The sequence below is a fragment of the Eutrigla gurnardus genome (assembly GCF_963514095.1).
Source record: "Eutrigla gurnardus genome assembly, chromosome: 22".
Lineage (NCBI taxonomy): Eukaryota > Metazoa > Chordata > Actinopteri > Perciformes > Triglidae > Eutrigla > Eutrigla gurnardus.
The window spans coordinates 11781189-11803665 of record NC_139933.1 but is presented as its reverse complement, the minus strand read 5'-3'; the positions used below and the strand labels follow the sequence as shown (position 1 = coordinate 11803665).

General features: G+C 41.6%; 1 protein-coding gene across 3 annotated transcripts; it reads right to left on the bottom strand.

Moving 5' to 3' along the window:
* Positions 1-333: 333 nt before the first annotated feature.
* On the bottom strand, positions 334-16762 carry ace (angiotensin I converting enzyme (peptidyl-dipeptidase A) 1). Of its 3 annotated transcripts, none has more exons than XM_084001822.1 (25): positions 16259-16762; positions 12927-13091; positions 12742-12829; positions 11765-11908; positions 11397-11588; positions 10955-11052; positions 10607-10776; positions 10186-10409; positions 9940-10084; positions 9752-9850; positions 9088-9210; positions 8777-8982; positions 8383-8519; positions 7553-7711; positions 6847-6934; positions 6441-6584; positions 5271-5462; positions 4822-4919; positions 4280-4452; positions 3877-4100; positions 3642-3786; positions 3192-3290; positions 2842-2964; positions 2377-2570; positions 334-859 (listed from the first exon to the last, which is right to left on the bottom strand). In XM_084001822.1, exons 1-25 carry the CDS (start codon positions 16622-16624, stop codon positions 663-665), a joined length of 3993 nt encoding a protein of 1330 aa, XP_083857948.1. In that variant the 5' UTR covers positions 16625-16762; the 3' UTR covers positions 334-662. The 3 variants fall into 3 exon arrangements, with proteins under 3 accessions (XP_083857948.1, XP_083857950.1, XP_083857949.1); XM_084001824.1 differs by having other exon boundaries at positions 334-856; positions 2386-2570; XM_084001823.1 differs by having other exon boundaries at positions 334-856; positions 16259-16761.
* Between the last annotated feature and the right edge of the window lie 5715 nt (positions 16763-22477).

Below are 22477 nucleotides of genomic sequence, written 5' to 3'. Positions count from 1 at the left end.
GCCGTCAGCCAAACTTCCGATCCGCCAGCTGTGATTCGCATTGAATGAATGGACTTTATTTACGCCTTGCGCCGAAAGTAGACCAGGTCGGAGCTGGCGAGCTTTCAGCGCAGTCTCGGCGAGGCTTTTTGCCACGAAACTTCCGCTACGCCAAGCTGAATCTGTGACGCCTCCCCCTGCTGCGCCGCCACACCCATCTTGGCGCAGGCGATCTACCAAACTGCCAAACTGACGGTGCGCAAGGCTGCGCGGGTCGAAACTTGCACTGCGCCGGCTGCGCCACCCTGCGCCGCCCTGCGCTGGTCTACGAAACTAGGGCCCATAGACAGAATACATATTTGATATCTTTATTATACAAATGCAGATTTAACAAAAAACAGAACAAAATCAAATATTCAACAATGCAATCAGTGACTTAACAAACATTCATTAAAAACATTTCTCTAAACATTCAAATATTGCAAATAAATTACCAAACGGTAATGTTATCTTGCATAGGCAAAAAATAATAATAATTTGACTCCAAGTGTATGCAATAAATATACAGACTAGATAAGGGTGCAGACAAAAAAACAGCAAATTTGATTTGTACAGCTCACAAAACACTGATGTTCACATTGAGGTTGGTACAGGTGCTGGCTACAGTTAGCCGTCACTGATGACTAGTCCTTTTGCTTGAGCTCCATCGTGGATAAGGACTTTTCAGGCTTTTTTGACTTCCTGTACTTATAAGCCAATAGGATGGTGGCCACCAAGAGGACCAAGCCAAGGACCAGCAAGACCCACTGGCCAGCCATGGCAGCTGCGCTTTCCACACTCATACCCAGGAAGTCCACTTTAGTAGCCTTAGGTTCACCTGCTGGACACGTAAAAAAAAGGTGACAATTAAGTTTTATGACGGAGGGTTTTTCACACATTCACAAACTCACTTATTTACATCTAACGTAGTTGCAGTCACAAGGGGGTGCTGTTCTGTCATTTTCAGACCAGTTCTACACACGCCTACTTACTTACTAACCCTAGACTTTGTTGTGCTTTTGCAATTGTACAGCACTTTGGTCAACTGAGGTTGTTTTAAATGTGCTTTATAAATAAATTGTGACTTGACTTGACTTGACTTGACTAAAGAGATTAAAAAAGATGTCAATAACTTCAGAGTACAGTATACCATTAAAAATATAATACATAAATCATATGTCTTAATATTGCCAGATAAAAATGTCATGTAATGGGTTCATTTACAGCCGGAAATGTCATAGTATAGTCTGTCAAACAAATAACATGAAAAGGCATCGTTCATTATGTCAAAGATTTTATAATATATTATGTCTTGAAAAATCACAGGAAGGGTGGGTAAAATATATATAAATATACTGTATATATAAAAATATCATTGTTTTTTTATTATTAAAATGACACCAGAAAGTATGCCAGAAAAATATGCTAATGATGTCATGAAAGGTGTCATAGTATAGAATGCCAAAAAGTTCCTATAAAGTGACAGAGATACTGTAAATCTATTCATTATTCTATTTCAGAACTTTATAGTATGTCATAAAAACGTAAATGATATAGTTTGTCATACAAAACGAAAGAATTTCATAAAAAGATTATAGTATAGGATAAATATATATATATATATATATATACATTTTGTATGACAAACTATATCATTTACGTTTTGATGACATAAATCCAAGTATAGTTTACCATGAAAACACTTTATAATAAAATATAATTAAAAGTCATAGCATAATATAAAAATGTGCCATGAGAATTTCATAAAAATATGTCATAGTTTAGTATGCCATCAAGGACTTAATCAAAATGTCCATTTTTGCAGCTTTTAAAATCTAAAACCTACAAAACAGCAGCAAAAACCAGAAGGTAAAGCTCCATTATAGCCTACCAAAAGTAAACAAATTACACAAGACATTACTCTCCCTAGATGGCGCTCATCAACATTGTCTGAATCTGTTGTGGTGGCTTTGTGTCAATGAATGGATATTCATGTCAATGACACTGTTGCTGTTTGACACTCAACAAAACATCTGTCTCCAAATTTCTGTCTCCACACTCCACCATTATTCATTTTGTATCTAAATTCTGTATTTCCCTCTTGCTCTGCATCACAACAGCTGTGTTCCTTGTTTCCCCACTATCTCTTTATAGCCCCCCTCTTTCATGTTCTCATCAATCTAATATATACACATCCTGTCAGCAGGCTCTCATCAGTAAGACAACTGGAGCAGGATTGATTTCACTTTAAGCTGCAATAGAGGAAAACACTAAATGATTCCCTCTATGTGGAAAAAACACTCTTTTTTTTCAGTGAAGGAAATAAAAACGTTGTATTCTCAAATGTGTCGGACATACTTGTTGTACTTGTAGGTTTCCAGTCGTAGTCGGGCCACCCGCGAACCTCACTGTTCTTGTTGTTCTCTTGCTCCAGCCATTGGATGAGGGGTTCGAAATACTGCATGAGTGGCTTTGCCGTCATTTTTGGCTGGCCGGTGATCATGGCCATAGCCTCGGGCCAGGGCTTGCTGAAGCCAAGCTTCATCACATCGCTGCGAACGACAACACGGAGAGGGTCAGAGAGGAGGTCGGAGGAGACAGATCAGTAGTGATTACACACACCAGCTGTCTGCAGCGACAAATACTGGAACAAAATGAATACTTATATGTACTCAGTTCTAATAGGTGTGTACGTTTATGAAAAATATTTCTTTATGGAAACACTATAAGTGGTGCAAAAGGTGTGTGTGTGTGTGTGTGTGTGTGTGTGTGTGTGTGTGTGTGTGTGTGTGTGTGTGTGTGTGTGTGTGTGTGTGCACTCACCCTAGCAGTTTCCCAGCTTCTTTAGACTTGTAGATATCACAGGTATGTAGAGGCCCAACATGGTTTGCAGCATTACACAGAGCCTGGTGGAACTGGAACTGGATGATGAAGCTGACGAAGTACCTGATTGAGGATCAATAAACACGTCGGGTCATGATTTTTCTTTAATGGAAACAGAAAAACCCACAAAACTGTCACCTCAACTCTGCATTATATGCTGATTGCTTTTCTGTTTAACTATGTGAGGAGCTGTGTTTTATCTTATCTTTCTAGTTCATCAGAGTGTGTCTGTTTATCAGTCTGTTGTTCTCAGCTATCAGGTTCGTTCTGCCGAATCAGGGAAACTTTACCTCACATACGGCACGTTAGCAGGGATGTGGAACTTTGCGCCAGGGTCGAAGTCATCCTCGGTACGGGTTACAGGTGGACACAGTCCCTGGTACTTCATTCTGCAATAAAGCATTATCTAGTTTTTATTGAAGTAAATCCTGTCCATATAATTCATTATCATATCATTTAAGATATATTAATTCATTAAACAATAAATCTACCATTTACTACGGAAGCATATTGCGTTCACTTGACAAAAAAATATGCTTTTCGATTCATTGACTTTTTTTCGGAACATTTCTGAAAAAAGCGTTTCTCTTAATTCAGAGATAATCATCTCGCTCATTTATAAAAAAAAAAAAGCAGATTTTTTTCCTCAGGTGAATGCAATACCTTAACTTACTGATAAATGATTTAATAATGAATATGATTTTTTTGTGTGTAACTGTAAAAACGCTGGTGAACTTTACCTGAGGTTCCACCATTCTTTATTGTACTCAGTCGATGGGATGCGTCCGTCAAATACCTTCCATCTCCACTGATCCATCAGGTAGCCAAAAGGTAGGAAGGCGATCTTGTCGAGCGCCATGCTCATCAGGAAGTTGATATCACTCTCTGGAGGACCAGACAGAAACAACAAAATCGTTAGCTGTGTTATACCAACGCATGCTTTTAAAGACACATACAGCACTCGTGGTCACTCACCAGCGTTGTTTTCGACTGTATCCAGGAGGCCGATGCTCTGCAGATGTTTTGGCGTGGACACGGACAGAGCTAGCACATCGCCTATGGCCTCGTGGAAGCCGGGGTTGGCTCCATCGCGGAATGACACCGGCTGGTCTTTGTACTGCAGGAAGTACTGGACGTGTCCCATCTCGTGGTGCACCGTGATCAGGTCATCCATAGTCACAACAGTGCACTGTTTGATCCTGGAGACACAAATGAGGCCACAAATATGACATTGCATTCGTTTCCGTGCACGTCAAGGTGGAAAATGTATTTATTCAACAGGGACAGTGCACAGCTAGAGTTAGCTGGGTTTAGAATAAAACACACTTTTCTTTAGAGGAAAGAAAAAAACATCAGTTAGGTCCTGAAAGAAATTAACCTGAAGTCTTTTCGATTATAGAAGTCCCACGCAGAGGCATGGCACACCACCTGGCGCCCGTCGGACGGCTTCTCCAGCATGGATTTGTTCCAGAACTCCGGTGGCATCGGCAAGAGACCCAGAGAGGTGAAGAATTTGTCTGATTCCTGGAACATTCTGATGGCGTCCCAGCCCTGAACGAGAAAAGAGGAGTGTCAGTTAAGTTATGTGGATATAAGTGTGAGTATATATACACAGTTTTTCACAAATTCAACATTCGGAAAAGAGAGACAGCTTTGTGGAGTGTAAACAAATGAAAGAATAGTAGGGAACTTATCCTTGAAAATATGTATACAGCATATTTGCAGCTGTAATTCAGTGCAATTCAAAGCCTCTGTATTTATCCTAACTGCTTCCTCATTGGAAAAAAATTCTGGGTCTCATTTTCACTGAAAGAAACTGATCCCTGACCTCTAAAGTGGTGGACGAGTGCACAAGCGTGTCTTCCTTGCATGTGTCCTGTGTGTTCATGTGTTCAACAGCTGGCCCATGTGTTCATTCACCTGTGACACCATAGCAGGAGTGGCGTCAACCTGTGTGGCATCCGGGTAGGGAATGACCAAATCCATGATGCCAGACCACGTCTGTGCCCACATGTTGCCTGAAACGACAGAAGACAACATTCTTAGGGTTTTTTTTTTAAAGTTACCGTATGAAGCAAGTCACCCTCTGCTCTGCTGTTGTTAAGCCAGGTGGGATTTGTGGCTGGGGGTCAGTCCAGTTGCTAACTGTGAGGAACTGTCGCATACAATCTCACGCTTGATGCCCCTGAAAGCGATTAAATCCAGCCTAAGTCATCTACAGCAGGCGGTGGCGTATGCTTCCATACAAAAGGAGCGTTTGGGTGTCAGAATCCTTGAAATTCCAAAGTGAAATACTGACTGAAGCTTGGATTTAACACAGTAAAGTTCAATGAAAACTAGTCTCAAAAAAATGTCCTCCGTCTTCTTACCCAGCAAATGAGCAGGAATAGGTCCCTTGAGGTTGACGCGCTCGGAACCATACTTTTTGTACAGGGCCCTGCGGACATAGGCGTGCACATTCAGATAGAGCGGCTCCAGCTCCTTCCACAGGGCCTCCAGGTCTTCCTCAAAGGTGGGGGTTTCATACAGGGAGCGCCAGAAAGCCCCATTGTCAGAGTGACCTACAGACAGGAACAGGGACAAAATGAACATTAGTTTTATACAAACTTTTGAAGTTGCCTTAGAAGCAAAACATATCCTCAAAGGGGAGGCCAACAAGCTGCTTTTTGTTTAACCAATGTGTAGGCAGGGGCGCCGAAAAGGGGGGGTAAAGGAGATGGATTCTAGGGGCCCATGATTGAGGGGGGCCCAGAGAGGTCCCTAATGATGATGAAATTATAATACAGAAAAAATAATGACACTAAGTTATTAACTAACATATAATCACAAATGTTTTATTTTCCATGTCCTGGTAACAATAACTTTATTTGTTTTGGAAACATCAACGCCTGCAGGGCCCCCCCTTCCCCCCCTCTATTTATGTAAAATGGTTCAGTCCACTGGATCAGCTGCAGGTAGCGCACTGGCGTTGTCACACAGCGCCACAGATTGTATGTAAAATAGCATCAAAAAATGTAGCCGCTGTGTTGGGGGGCCCTGTAAAGATTCTTTTCATGGGGCCCAAAATCCCTAGCGGCGCCCCTGTGTGTAGGTAAAGTAATAACCAAAATCTAACCATAGCAACAACAAAAAAAGAATATAGAGAGCTAAATGAGAAATGTATACCGCTTTCATGTCTGTATGGTATTATAGGAATAGCCACAGACATCAGCCAATTAGCTTAGTTTAGCACAAATCCTGGAAACGGAGGGAAACGGTTCGCTCTGTCCAAAGGTAATCTGGACGTTATGTGCCAGACTATATCTTGGATGGGACAATGTTGCAAGCAAACAGCAAAGACTCCAGGAAGGTACTGGTCCCAAACCAAGAAGTAAAAGATCAAACAAATAGGAAAGAACTTGTTTAAGAGGTGCTGGTAGGCAGAGTTTGAACAGCCAACACTCAAAGTCAGAGAAATACATTCTCAAACTCTCAATAGAGCAATAGAGATCAGGGGGAGAATCTCAAAGTGGATGTGAAATAAATCTTTAAAGTCATACCATTGAGTTTGGCAGCTTTGTTGGCCAGTTCAACATAATCCTTGTAATCCTGGCGAAGCACTTTGCCAGCAGAATCTCTCCATCCTTTCCAAGCGAACAACAGTTCGTCATAATCCCTGGACTCTGCCATGATCTTCTGGAGATCTGAAACACAGTGCATTCATCTATTACACTACCTTTACCTGCTGTACTGCACGATGCAGTGAGTGTTCATTAAGGTGATCATTATTGCACCCAATTGCTAAATGTAATTGCATGTATCAATTACCTATAATACATTTGCCATTAACTATCTGGTAAGTATTAAGCAATTACAGCATGGTTTGCCTTTTATGCTATGTGCTTCATTGTTATTTTTCTATTTAATTGGAGTCAAACTTTTCAGGTTCAGGTTTCATAGTCTTACCTGGGTCCAGTGGATGACACGTCCCATTATCTCTGCACACCTCAGCCACGCTGTACTTGGTCTCCATGTCGGATAGGAGAGTGTTGTACTGAAAAGGTAAAGGCATTCACCAAGCATTAGACACCACTGGAAGCATCAATTAGCCTGTTTCACAATTCATTGTTTGCATTTTGTCAGTTTACTTGAATTGGCAGGCTCATAACAAACAAAATGCTAATGTTATGTTAAGTTCAGCTGTGAACTGTTGAGCATCCCCTGGTTTGCATTGGCATGTAGTTGCTACATGCAGTGTTTTTCTCAGACTTTGGTTGTGATTCTCTCTATTTGCAGCATTTAAAAAAATGTGCATGTGTCTGCCCATTTTTTCAAGTTTGTTTCTTAATATGCTGGTGTTTTGTCTATTTGCATGTTTGTTTCCGGGCCACCATATATGCCCTAAGTCAGTTATATTTTGATGCAAACATATGAAATCTCATGCATGCTAACATCACTAGTGTGAGTGAATCTTAGTGCTCTTAACCCATGCTTCCTGTTGACAGTCTGGTACACACAGCTAATTTTTTGTTCTGTATAAATGGCGTCCATACATAAGCTGTCATGTGTATTCTGTATCCCAGTTGCATGGGCATTGATGCTCCTTTGTTAACATTGCATGCAGCTCTGTCTTGAATACATATTTGTAAAATGAAAACCACTTCCTCCACACCTTTTCCAGTTCAGCCGTGGGTAGCGCCGCCCTCTCAATGTCGCTGAGTTTATTCATGATGCGCTTGACGGAGCCGTCCTGGAAGTCAGTGGTGTCGTACTTACGGGCCTTCTCTCCATACTCCAGGGTGTGGGCTGACATCTTCAGGTTCGTCGCAAGCTAGAGAGGAAGAATGAATACTATTTGATTTTGCCATTTTGATTTGAACTTGATCTGAATGGATGGATGGATGGATGGATGGATGGATGGATGGATGGATGGATGGATGGATGGATGGATGGATGGAAAGGTGATGGGTACACATTAGATAGATACATGCATACATGGGTTGATTTGTAACTCACTAACTCAAAGTCAACTACTGATTCATTGACATTTTTTATTAACCAATCACTTTATTGACGCCCTGCACAAAATGCACAAAATCAACATAACATGCAACAGATTGGATTTTTCACATAAAATCATCAGGGGCTGGTGGGACGCAGGGGCCCATAAAGAGAGCAGGCCCTCCAACCATATGTCGCTGTTCAAATATGAACTCGCCATTTTCTAAGAAATGTAAAGTCATCTGCATGAACAATAACATGTAAATAAGCTGTTCAATTAAATGAACATTTCTTCATTTCATTGGTATTCGGTACAGATATGCAGTGATGATTGTTGGGTATTTCGTATGTTGATGTTGTCTAATGTCACGTCTATTTTTTTGTTGTTTGTTTATGTTGGCGTGGGTGTACCTCATCACTAATGTGCACTAGGGCCCGCCATAACAGGATGCACTGGGGCCCCGTCGAAACTACCTTACGCTACTCATCAGAGGGCCTCACCATTGCCTGCTTATTGGCCTCGGTGATGTCAGTGTTGTACTTCCACGAGGCCTCGGTGTAGGCGTTCCACACCACCTCAGCTGTGCTGTTGTAATCGTCCAGAAATGTCTTCGCATCGAGCTCATCTGTGTTCTTGTCTGGGTTAAACAAGAAGAGGGACGAGTCATCTCAAATACTAATAGATCCATGTTATCAAATCTGAGAAACAATATCACATTTTAGCTGAATGTCGGTGTGAATTATGATTGTGCTCTGTCAACACCACAGGCTTTTCCTTAAAAATATGATTGCTTCACTTTCTAAAATGTTGATTTATTCACAATAATTCTCAATTCTATCCTTCCAGGTAAGGTTAATGCATTTCATCTCCTGTTATTTTTTATTTTGAGCTTACCAATATCCTCGGGGTAACCCTCTGGGATTGGTGGGACCCAGTTAAAATCAGGCCATCCCAATGTCTCATTCTCATTTTGCTTCTCCAGCCACGTAATAATGGGGTTAAAGTAATTCATCAGTGAGGTGGCATCCAACTTGTTGGTCCCTATGGCTTCCTGGAGCACCTTGGTCCAAGGTTCTGACGAGCCAGCCTGGAGAATTTTCCTGGAGGGGAGTACATTGAAATTGCATTATGTCTTCACTGCTTTCGTAAACCCGTACAAAGAGCATTATTCATGCTCTCCGTGATCACTTTAGATGACTGCATACTTTAAAATGGCTCCAGCTTCTGCAGAGCGGTAGATGTCACACGTGTGCAGGGGACCAGTGTGTTTGGCTGCCGCGCACAGTTTTTCGTGAAGCTGGAACTGCAGGATGAAGCTGACGAAATACCTGCAGAGGAAAGAAGAAGCTCTGTTACCTCTTTGGCGCATTATATCGAGACTTTTTCAAAATGTTCAAAACATTTCATTAAAAACCTTAATGGACAGAAATCACGATGAGAAGTGACAGGGTATTCCCTTCTTTTAGGTAAAGACTGTTACAAATACTTATTCTCTGACTTGAATAGTACAAACCTAAGCCCTGCAGGTTAAGATGGTAATATGCTATTATAATGCTGTAAATGTGTGTTTCAGCAACCACAACACAAAATGTGCCTGTTTAAGGTGGTGTTTGACTGTCAGTCAGCACATTGTTAAAGAAACCAGCTGGGTTCAGAGGCTTTTCTTTTAGAAGCTTCCTGCTATTGTCGGTGTTATTGTATCGTTTAAAACCTGCACTCAAGTGCCAGTAATTGAGTCAAGATTACAGCACACGATACCTTCATTCCCAGATCAACACAACCAACACAAACCAAATCAGACAGCTGGGAAAATTCTTAGTACTCATGAAAATATCAATAAGCCCAAGTTGGTTGCCACAGCAATGCTACCTGATGTATGGTGTGTTTCCAGGGATGTGGTATTTTGCCCCAGGATCAAAGTGCTCCTCGTTACGCTTGGTGGGCGGGCAGATGCCTTGGTATTTCGTCCTTGACATTAAATAAGAGAACGATTTGATTAAGACATGAAGACACATAGTCATGAAGTAGCAGCTGGGAGACAATACATGAAACCGTACCTGAGGTACCACCATTCAGCGTTGTACCGCTCCGGAGGCGTGTTGCCGTTGAACACACCCCATCTCCACTGGTCGATGAGGTAGCCAAAGGGAAGGAAGGCTATCTTCTCCAGGGCCATCTTTAATAGGTAGTTGGAATCCGTTTCTGGAGAAACACAATTCAGAAACACAATTTTTTTCTTCAAACCTTTGACGATGAATGAGACTATGAGAGGGTTTCAGTGGGTTGGCTCTTTATATATGTACCAGGGTCGGAGGTCACCGATTCCAGTAGATTAATGGTATGAAGATGTTTGGGTGTGGAAACTGAGAGAGACAGAACGTCGCCGATGGCCTCGTGAAAACCGGGGTTGGCTCCACGACGGTAGCCCACAGGTAGGTCCTTGTACTGCAGGTAATACTGGATATGTCCCATCTCATGGTGCACAGTAAAGAGCTGCTCCATCGTTACAGTGGTGCACTGCTTGATCCTAAAGAGGATGAAATGACTTTGTATTATCAAGTTTTATCCACAAGATGAGCGATATTCAAACAAGCAGCAAACAACTGTTTGCAAGTCGCTGACTCAGCCGATTGTGTTGTTGATGGCAATAGAGACGCTCTGAATTTCAAATTGTCCTTCTAACTCACTAAATCACTCGCTTCTAACTACATTCAGTCATTTTACCTGAAGTCTTTGCGGTTGTAAAAGTCCCATGCAGACGCGTGGCACACCACCTCACGGCCCTCAGGCTTCACCAGCATGGATTCTGCCCAGAACTCCTCAGGCATCTCCTCTAAATTCAGAGACGTGAAGAACTCCTCGGCCACACGAAACATGTGCGTGGCATTATAACCCTGTGGAGAGGAAACAACTCAGCTCAATGCTATGTGACAAAGCTATAATTGCCTAAAAGCAGAGAAATTGTTAGATTTATAAGATTTCTCATTTGCTGTTACTGACCGCAAGACCAACAAAATAATGGCTTTTACTACAATACAAAGCAGTGGCACAAAATCGTTCCCCCTTACTTACTTGTTTGACCATTTCGTCGGTCACATCCAAGTTGGGTTTGTCAGGAAATGGGATCATCATACCATAAATGTTGTTCCAGGTCTGGGCCCACATGTTTCCTGAGGGTGAGGAAGAAAACACACTTAGGAAACAATTCTGACTCGTTATGCGATACTCCGCTCGGGGGCTCCGTAGGAAATGCCTCATTGGCAGTAATGTGATAAGCACACAAAGTGACTTGCAGTGATGTGTCTGCATCCTAATACTATTGTGTGTGATTACATCTTTGATGATTTTCCAAGCATTTATTCAGGAACAATGTTCATGTGAGGGACTGTATGAAAATGATTGGAGCAGTGATGAAATATGTTGTGAACGCCTACGCCCCTTCAGCACAGTAGAGGATGCTGAGCGTACAAATCCACTGGGCTTTTTTTTCACACAAGCATTTTCATTGTTGTACCTAGCAGGTGAGCAGGGATGGGTCCTTTGAGGTTGATATACTTGGGACCGTACTGGTTGTAGAGCTGGCGGCGCACAAAAGCATGCAGGTTCTTGTAGAGGGGTTCAATGGTCCGATAAAGTGCCTCTATATCCTTCTCAAAGGTGGGCGAGTCATACCAAGAGCGCCAGTCAGCTCCAGTGTCTGCAAACGCTAAGAAAAGGACAAAACATTAATGTTCTTTACGTTTCGCTAGAGCTCTTTCTTCTTATCCCTTCCCCTTTCAATCATTTCTTCTCATCAACTCCTGTTGTGTCCGTCACATTAAATGACTTATTTGTAGCGTTAGGAACCTTGTGTGTTCAGTGTCAGCGAGGAAGAGTTCTTACCATCAGCTTTGGAGGCTTTGTTGCTGAGCTCCACAAACCTGGGGTAGTGCTGTCTGAGAGGCACGCCTGATGCATTGTGCCAGCCCTCCCACACATACAGCAGCCTCTTGTAGCTCCTGGAGTTGGCCATGATGTCTGTCAGGTCTGTAAAATGAAAAGAAAAGAAAAATCTCAGTCGTAAAGAAAAGGATGGAATATAATGCTCCGGCTTAACTAATCTGTTGCACAGAAAAACAACAGCAGGTTTCCTAAGATGTATTGTTTGTACGACTTTGTGCTCTCTCAGCAGGAAAAGCCCAGAACAGACGTGTTATCCCTGAGATTAGCTCGGAGTTATCACAACTCTTAATATTTTGAGTGTCATGCAAAAACAACATTTATCTTTAAAATGCCAAAAATAGGAAATGAAGGTGAAGAAAAGCTGAAAGTTGAACCCACAGAAGATGGTTGAAATGGTGGAAAGAAAGTGATTGTTGACAGGCTGTTTGTTGTTATAATGACACCACATGATTTGTGGAGGGATGTACCACATCCTTTGAATAACTCTGTTCCACCTTTAAGATTGTTACCCAGATTAAGAAAATGGGAACTAGTGTGTTTACAAGAAATCTTTTTTTTTTTTTTTCTTAAATTGTACTTTGTGCTTTTGGCAATTGTTGCAGCTGTAGAGCCATTGTTCAGGATAAATGCCAGCAGCATTAAAAGCCACATGATGTTTCTATAGTTCTTTACTCAACACTCATGGGCAAATCCACAACACTTCCTTAAGAGACCTCTCCAAAGTCATTTTGCCCATCCTGTTTCTTTCTAAGAACAGATATGATCTGAACCACTCAAAACTGTTTTCTTTCTAGATTTCCCCTCCATAATTGTTGTGTTTTTCAAAATCTTCAACATTGCTCTGGTCCCGTTTCTTTCAAATGACTCTGAAGCATGTAGGACATTTGGAGATTTGGAGTTCTTCTAGATCTACTCACGGGGTTCCAGGCTCCAGCTTATGTTCGGTGATGGATGCACTTTGGCCGTTGAATAAATATTGTCCATGGTGCTGAGAATTGTGTTATACTGGAGACAAGAAAAAGGGTTGAAGTTATTCTTCGATGCTCAAGACAGGTCAGCACTAATACAGTGATTAAAAACCTGATATGAAACAGAGACAAACCTCCTCTCTTTCTTTCTGGGGCAGGTTGGCAACTCCCAGGATCTTGATCTTCTCCATCAGGTTCTTTTGTGAAGGATAAGCGTTGAGAATGTTGCTGGAGAAGACCTGCTTGGCCTTTAACCCCCATGCCTCGGTGAAGGCCTGCTCTTCAAGGGATGCCTGTACCTAAAGACAAGAGGGAGTAAAGGATAATGACATATTGATTACACAGAAACATCAATCGGAAATGAAAAGGCCAAGAAGTGCTCATGTAGCATTGGCCTTTAGCTTTTTTTATGTCTAATGGTGTGTTTTTATGACCAAGCAAAGGCCACAGTAAAGAAGATTATTTTCTCCTGTATAATTATTTTTGTAGTATTGATCAGGAGTAGGAAGTGGGCATCAATGAGAATACATTTGGAAACTTTTGCTGGATGGTGTGGGAGGAGCCACCTGCAGCTCAGTGTGGTCAAGATGGAGGTGATGATGGTGGAAACGAAGAGAACCGTGCGTTCCATACTACCATACTATTAAGGATGCCAGAAACTGATTGAATGTGTCCCAATGACAAAGTAGTATGTTGTAGTATGTTTGGATTTCTTAACAGTGACCAAGGACGGCACACCCACTGTATACCTACACCTATAAAGGCTTCATCTGGGCATTGGTGTAATCCTTGACAGCTGTACCAACACATCTTCCCTCCGGGATCAATAAAGTGCACCGTCTGTCTATCGGGAGCAAGGACAGGACAGCAAACCCAGCCTCGCTGAAGGTTAACATTTTTGAAAAATGTCTTCGCTAGTGCTCAAGTACACGCTCGTATATGGCCTCGCTGAATCTCCAGAGCTTTTCTTTATGACACTCTGGAAGGTCATGGACACAGGTATTCTCGGTCTATAATGGCAGGTCTGGGAGAATGGATGGAGTCAAGGCTGCTGTGGAACATCGCATGTATACTTTATGTGTGTCACATTGATTTGCACCTATTCAAAGTGATGTACTGCCGTATTGTAACAGCACTACATGTCCCATTATACTGCAGCTTCCACATTTTGTTTGCCTAAGGATTAAAAAATGGTGTTGCAAGCATATATGTTCAGAAATCCCAGCGTGACTTGAGCTAGCTTAATCACGCTTGGGGAAATAGGAAATACCTGCACACACAGACATATTGAGGTAAGGACATCCTGATATAACTGACCAAACAGAAGCTTCATTCCAGTAATGTTTTCATTGAAGCCTTCCTTATCTGTCTCTTTCTCACAGCCGTCACTGAAATAACAGGCTGCAGGAGGGAAAACTGGTGACAGTGAGTTGAAGTATTAACTCTGACCTTTGTGCTCTTCCTCTCAATCTCTGTCTTTTTACTCAACCGTTTTTTCCAGCCTGTCTACACGCATCCACCCACCCAAATAATCATTCTCTACCAAACACAGACAATAAAGATGCTCTCAGGCTGAAATGCCTCTTTGCTTATCTTCTTCCCCTCGAGGTATTTGCTTTTCAAGCTGCAATGCGTTTTGTCATTTGTAAAGAGGCTACAGTAACTTCTCCATTAACGTATTACACATTATGACCTGGATGTGTACAAAAGGAGAACTAGACTTGAATGCAGAAGTTCTGTAAGAGCTTTTTTCTAAAATGAGAACTGTTGCTATAGCTTTTAAGTGAAGCATTTAAGTAAAGGTTTATTTGAAGATATCTGTTGCTGAAATACTTTCAAATTAAAAATATATATATATAATTTTGCATGGGTGAGAAAATGTTTAAAAAATGAATGTATAGCATTTTCAAAATAAAACGCTTCCCTTGAAGCTAGTTCTCAAACTTCAAATTCAAATGACAGGGAACAGGCTGGCAAGCCTCTGATTGTGAAGGCAGCTTGTATGTCATTCTGGGGTTCAAAGGACATCAACCTTTGATAGACACTCATCTATTTTTATTCATCATGACTAGAAGCTTGTGAACTGATCCTCATTCTGTTTCATCTTCCCCACACGTGCCGTATTTGCACCGATGCAAAATCATCCTCACCTCTGAAGCTGAGGAGGTGAGCTGTGTGTGTGTGTGTGTGTGTGTGTGTGCGTGTGTGTGTGTGTGTGTGTGTGTGTGTGTGTGCGTGTGTGTGTGTGTGTGTGTGTGTGTGTGTGTGTGTGTGTGTGTGTGTGTGTGTGTGTGTGTGTGTGTGTGTGTGTGTGTGTGTGTGTGTGTGTGTGTGTGTGTGTGTGTGTGTGTGTGTGCCCGTTTGCATGTTTGCGCTGTGTGCATTAGCGGAGTGTAAATTTAATCTGCCACTCTTTTCATTTTTAATGTAATAGATCATATACAATGCATCGTAATTGTAATGGCAGCATTAGAACATTTCTCCGTCAGGCTGGATTGCCACGTTCTCCCCTGGCTGCCACTTCAGATGGAGCTCAGCGCACTGATCCCGCTTTGATCCCATCTTTGAACTCTCCGTGCTCGTACATTGCAAACGCAATCCGGCTCCTCGTTCACCTTTCATCGCGGACACATTCTGGAGAGCTGAACACATTCTGCAGCGTGACCCTGCAGACAATCTGTGGGGACTAAAGCCTGCATAGTGTCCTGAAATCATGTTGTGACAGCTGTACAAGCACACGTGGCGGGGAGGAAAAAAATCCAGAGGCTTTGTCCCGAGTGTGTCACAAGTTTGTATATGACAGGATAAGCTTTTACTGTTTACAACAGGCGTGAATATGGGTTTATGTAAGTAAACACTCCTTCACAACTCAACAGTTTCATTGACTCTTCTCATACTTTATTGCCGGTTATCTCCTCTCCCTCTACAGCCTTCATGCAAATGATTCTCAGGCATATCCTGAGATGAAACTGTAAAAACCATTCCAATCTGCTGTTAATTTAAATTCTCACAGCTGACCTTAAAAACCCCGGATTCCTGCAAAGGTGAGGCATGTTATTGGCTGCAGATATTGCCACGTTGGACCATAAAGACTGATTGTGTGTGTAAAACTGCATCGCTGTAGCAGGTGGAGGGACCGTATTAAGTATAAAATATAAATATCATAAAACAGACAGTTAAGCGAATGAATAGACAACAAATGAGCATTCAGATCTGTTTTTATATCGCCAGCAACACACAAGCTGAGTTGGCTGCGTTGGGAGGAAACTGAGCATGACATTCTGGAGAAAGCTGAATAGGGGTGATTTCCAAATCAAGCAGGGCTTAACTCCACAGAAACCCTTGACCGTATTTATGGTGACGGCGGTGCCAGTGCTGGCGAGAACTGCTCTCAAAGGGCCAAATTTCATACCAGCGTGAGAGAAACGTCCCCCCTCGACGCTCAACAATCCAGGAGTTGTCCTACCTGAAGCTGGGAGTTGTGGTCCGTGATGTTGGTGTTGTAGTTCCAGCTGGCGGATACACTGAAGAATAACACCTGCTCAGCAGTGGTGTTGTACTCGCTGAGGAACCTCAGCGCGTCAGCCGAGGTGTTCACATATGCTCCTGGCAGCCAGCTTCCTGGCAGAGCATCAGAGAGTCCCAAGACTGGCAGCAGCAGCAGCAACGCTGGCCACAGAAACCTGTGCCCGCCATTGCCCATGGCTAGTCTCCGCCAAAGAAAGCGTGCAGGGGGAAAAACTGTGAAGTGAAAGAGTTGGAAGGAAGAGCTAAAAATACACTTGCTCCAATGAATTGAGAGTGCACCTTCCCCCTGGAGCTGTCGTTTCATCCACTCCCTCACTGCTCCCTTCTTTTCATCCCAGCCTGGCTGCTGGTGAAATGCACAGAAGCCAAAGCGAGCTTCTTTTTAAGTGTCAGTTTAACCCAGCCCACACTCCGCTGCAGCCTTCCCTCTTACCACTTTACAGCACTGGACACATCCCCCCCCCCCCACCCCATTCCCTACCTCACCACTATCACTGCCCCCTCCCTTTTTTTCTTTGCAGCCAGGATTCGGATAGACGGCAATGTCTTTGATCAGATCCAAGTCTCTATAACAGTACGAGATGCGAGAAAAGATATGACACACCGGTGCTGCCTGCCTGTCTGACTGCCTGTAGAGTGGCAGATCCTCACTAACTAGCACTGGAGTGTCTGGGAGGGACTCAACAGTTCCTTCAGCTTAGTGATAAAAAGAGAGGGGGGGTGAATGATGGAGGAAATGAAAGAGAGAGGGGGGTAAGGGAAATGGGAGGGGGTGACAGAATTGAAGGCAAGGGTTATAAAAGAGAATGGTGAAGGGGCTCACCTTCATTTCCGAGGACAAAAGGCATATATCAGATTATTAAAAATGGAAACAATCTATTTTATCATCCTGATCAGCACAGCACCCCATTAGAGGATAAAAAAGAGGGACAGTTGACAGGTCTTTTTTAAGAACAAGGAGGTTCACAGCCATCAAGCAGCGGAGGGATTTCCAAGTTGTTGCCATTCTTGGCATCTTTATAGTGAAATCCAAAGCTGCTGACAGTTTCTGGCATCAGCAGCTGTCAGGGAAAGAAACGTATCTTATCTCACCATGTGACAGTGTACTAATGCATTCAGATTAGCACGAGAGCAATCATTAAAGTAAAGGTGAGTAGGTGCTGTTTATTTCCACCATTTAAGGGAATAAAATACACATGTGATTTCCACACTGGATTCAGGTTGCCAAACTACACATGAGGGATTCACAGGAAAACAGTGCATGCATGTAATCCAGTGTAATTTTCCCTGATTGATTTCAGCCTCTGCTTACTGAGTCAGAGCTGTATTTAGTTACTGCTAATGCAAAACTAATTATGTCCTCCTGCTGCTGCTTCACATTTACAGCATTCAACTGGTTGGCTTTTATTGTGAAACAGCCACTGGAAACACAAATTATTGTCAGCCTCATCATTTAACAAATAATGCATCTCAAACAACAGCAGACCTCCTTTTAGCTCTGTTTTGGTCTCCACCAACACCTGAGGGGAATATGTGGCTCAAGCAGCTATAGGCTCTACTTTCTTCACCAGATAGTTGCTTCATTTTTGCTTCATCTGCAGGCTAGTAACAGATGCATTCATTCATGCACTGTTTTTTTTTTTTTTTTAAGCTGTTTCTACCAGCAGGTGATCATTCACCTGACCCGGAATGATCTTGGTCGGGTTATTGGACTACATATTATGACACACTTTGAACAAGAATTCATCCACTTTGTCACTTTAAAGAGCCATGTGTTGAAAACCTTTATGTGATGTTTAGAAAATAAAAGCTTGGCTGAGGGTAATTGACATTGGCAGTCTGGAAATAGAGTAGGGACATTTTGAGAAATCAAGATGATTGCAAATACCTCTTTGTATATATATATATATATCCAAATGTTTGCTTTTATTGTAAATTTGTTGTGGCCTCGGTTTAAGACACTCACTAAAATATCCCTGTGAACTAATCATGCTATGTTGTGCTTACTTTGTTTTTCGTAGTGCAATCGGTTTCCTAAATTCTACTGAGTGAACACAACTGTTCAGAGAAGTCAGGCTAACTTGGCTTACTTCTTTTGTTAATACTGTATTTAGAAAGATCAAGTTCAATATACTTGCCATTTTAAGTTGGACAACTTAATAACATTAAGTAAACTTAACAAACTCAATTTTATATCAGTTCATTGTTAAAATGTAAATCTCAAGTGTAAACTGAGTTTGAAAACAGCAAGCTGAAGGCAATTTGAAGACTTTTGGGAGTTGTGACAAAACAATGGAGTGTGTCTTTAAGCTGCACAACGAGGCCCTTCACAATAAAGCGGTGAGTGACTGAGGCCATAAAGCATGAAAATGTTTGAAAGAGTGATCTTTGATGCATAAAAGATAGGATCATAAATCTTTATGACTACAATGACTAAAAGAGTATTTTTAAGAGTTTGATTTACTTTTTTATGTTTGGCTTGAAGTGTCAATAGATCATATTTATTAAAACCATGTCTGATTGTGTGACAGTTCAAGTCATGGTTGCAGCTCACATTTCCCAAGTACAGGTATCTGCGTGTTATATACATATTTATATATTAATAGTGGTCATTAATCTCTCGAAGTATCTATTACCTTGATATTCCGACAACACTAAATTAATCTTTAAGGCTTCATAAAAATGTAACCCTTATCATTTAACAATAATCCTTATCATCTAACAGAATGGCTTTGACGGTGGAATCAATGGTGCTGATAAGGAGTTCCTCTCTGGAACAGATAAAGATGTGATTTTAATGATGCTGACATTTTCCTTTTGAAGGTATAGGGCTGATTATGATTCCTTGCAACACACTGATTGCTAAAGATAAACGTAGCCGTTAAATAAGTGAATTTACTCTGAAACGGTGACTGTGATGTGATATTTGATTAACGCTGAACCCTTGTTGCGCCGGTCAAGGCAGAAGGAGTCATTATCACCTCACAATGAGACAGTGATAGCTATAACTTGAGTAGTTCAGGGTCACGATGGGTTTAACTTTGGATCTACAGGATTACAATCGTTCCGCACTGTCCTGTAGACGACCCTGTGCTAAGATCTGAGAAATCTTCCGAGATCTGTGGAGTCACGTAGCAGATATCTTGAAAGAGATAACGGATATCTCAATAACATTTCCGATGTTCCCATACACACACATGCGCTCATGTCTTTGCAAATGTGGGACACAGGTCCAACATGTGAGCGATCTGGGGTGGGCTACTTATTGACAGTACATCCTGGCTGGGCTGATAGGGATGGAAGGGCCACTGTGACAAAGTGATAAAGCGGTGGTCATGTAAAGTTGTGGCTTTGGACCGATGACGTCTGTTGACGGTTGTCAGGAAAATGGCAATTTATATACAGAAAAATATAATATGCCAAAAAAATTAAAAAAATGAATAACTTTGATGAGAAAAGAAGTATATCACAAGGTTATATTCTGTAATTCAAAGCCAGTGGTTTAAAAACTGAGAAAAGTTTGAGAAAAGGGCAGCAGGTGCCTGGAGACTAATTTGAACTGACTTCAGTGTTCAAAGTGAGTTCAGAGTGTTAACTGCTGCCCTATTTTGTGTGTGTGTGTGTGTGTGTGTGTGTGTGTGTGTGTGTGTGTGTGTGTGTGTGTGTGTGTGTGTGTGTGTGTGTGTGCGTGTGCATGTGTGACACCTGAAAATGCCGTTTTCATGCAGTCTCCGGCACAATAATTGAATCTGGCTTTCCCTTTAATGGAAGTCTGTGAAGTGTGGCGAGGCTGTGATAGAGCCAGAAACATCCAATCTCCACAAACAGGCATATGTTGCACACCATTGGACATGGATGCTGGAGCACAGTAAGTGTGTCTTTGTGTACTGGAGGGTGTAAGATGACATTTTAACATTTTCCCTAGTTTCTTCCTCTACATTTTGAGTGAAGATAAGGTCCACACACACACAGCAACTATTATTCCAGATTGGATTAATCTGGGTTCGTTCTGCATAATGCATGTGTCCTGTTCTGCAAAATAAGCTGAGGATGCTAAAATAATCATAATACAAAATTGCAAAAAGACTTTAATCATAAGGCAACCATTAAAGTTCATTGTTGAATACTCTGCTTTACGGTCTATTTGACTCTAAATGGAGCATAATTTACTAATCATGCTGTATTTAAGAAGACTTGAAACTAGAGTTTGAGACCATAAACTCATATTTACAATGTTTACAGAGGTAATAAATCAAGTGAGAAGTAGAGTCATTTCATCATAGACTTCTATGCAATCTGACCCCCTGATGACCAGTATAGAGAATGCAAGTTTAAGGCACTTCAGAATTGGCTTCACTTTTTAGAACTGGAGGCTGCCACCTGGTGTGTACACATTTTGTCCTGTTTCATTGTTGGTTTAATTATTAAGACATAAGCTGACTGTGGGAAGCTGTTTTTGTGTGTCTATTTCCCAAAGATATTTAAGGTACACTGTGGAGTTTTCACCACTTGTAATGCTATGGAGATGGGGTTTTTGTTTTGTTTGTCTTGTCCAAACACATGCACACATATGCGTTGTGATGCGCATTATGGTTAAAACAAGTCCACTGAATTATAGGTGGCAATAATGTAGTCAGAAAATTAGCAAACAAAGGGGGGAAAAGACGTTTAGAAAGCAAACATGCATGGATTCAAACTAAAAAAAAAACATATTGCAAATGTTTTATGAGGAAGGGAATGTATTCAACACATGTGTAAGACCTCAAGGAGAGAGTATGTTGGTGAAGAACACTGACTTAAAACTCCGCAGGGTTCCTAAAGTATTGTAAAGGTGTTTTTTTTTTTTGCTTGTCATAGGAAAAGCACAGGTGTTAACGATGGCTCTGCTTCATTTCAGCATCACTATTGGGCTGTGATAGTGTGACAGTGAGCAAGCACGCACAACACCAGCACCATCAAACCGAAGCGGCTAAATTAAATTCAGACCGCCTCCTAAATAATAACTTTATTTGAGGGTAATGTCACGTTTCACAGCTTGCAAACCCAGCTGGTTTCACACTCGGACAGCTTGTCTGTGTAAACAAGACCATAAAACAGCAGTGTGCTGCCTTGACTGATACGAGTGGCGGTTAATCTGTAGCCGGGGGGGGGGGGGCAGTGATTGACTATCTTTTCAGATGGTCAGAGATAAACATAGTGAATTTGTTTATCGGTGAAATCTTTACACAAATTCCATCTCTCCCATACTGAAATTCCAGCGGATTAAAAAAATGCATGGCCAGTTTAAGTGTGGAATAATGACTGAACGGGTAATTGAAGGCTACAAAACCTTGGTTGCGCACTTGAGGCTGAGGAAGAAAGTGACATCATGTCTGAGGTCAGTGAGAGGGTATGGAGGTAAGTATAGAGTGTTCTTCCTCTCCTCGGCTGCAGTAGGTGTCCCTACAGTATATCATATGATCATGATTCGTCTGTTGTCTGTGTGTAGCGTATTACCAGCTGCATCAAATCATGCAGAACAACAAACGTCATAGAATTACACGTATTTGTCTTCGTCAAAGACGGAGAGAGTGTATTGTTGCACAACGTAACAGCAAAGGTATGTAATTTCTGTCGACGTGCACGAAAATACACCCAGTTATCTATGAATTCATTTATTACAATAAAGGGTTTGTTCGGCCGAAGCAAAAGGCAGCAAAACATCGTTATTATAACAGTAATCACTGTAAATACTGTGAATCCTCCTTTCATTCCACACAAACGTGATAGCTTAAATATTTGTATATTAAGATTTGAATGGCTCCAGATTGTGCTGAACAGAGAAAAGGAGTGTTCAATAAAGACATAAAGTCTTTTATCAGTAGACATGTTTCCCAATGATTCTGTAATACAAGCTAATAAACTGATAACGTGCTGCTGATGGCATTCACTATCAATCATATCAAACGGGAACAAAGTTTGGATCATTATTCAACGGGGGATTGAGGTTCATGTTGCAATTATCAGCTCCTTAACAGAACATTAATCATTCGCTTGGTGATCATTTTACCATAAGGCCAGTGGGATGTCATACTCCAAAGCTGACATTAAATAGAGGGTATATATATATATATATATATATATATATATATATATATATATATATATATATATATAT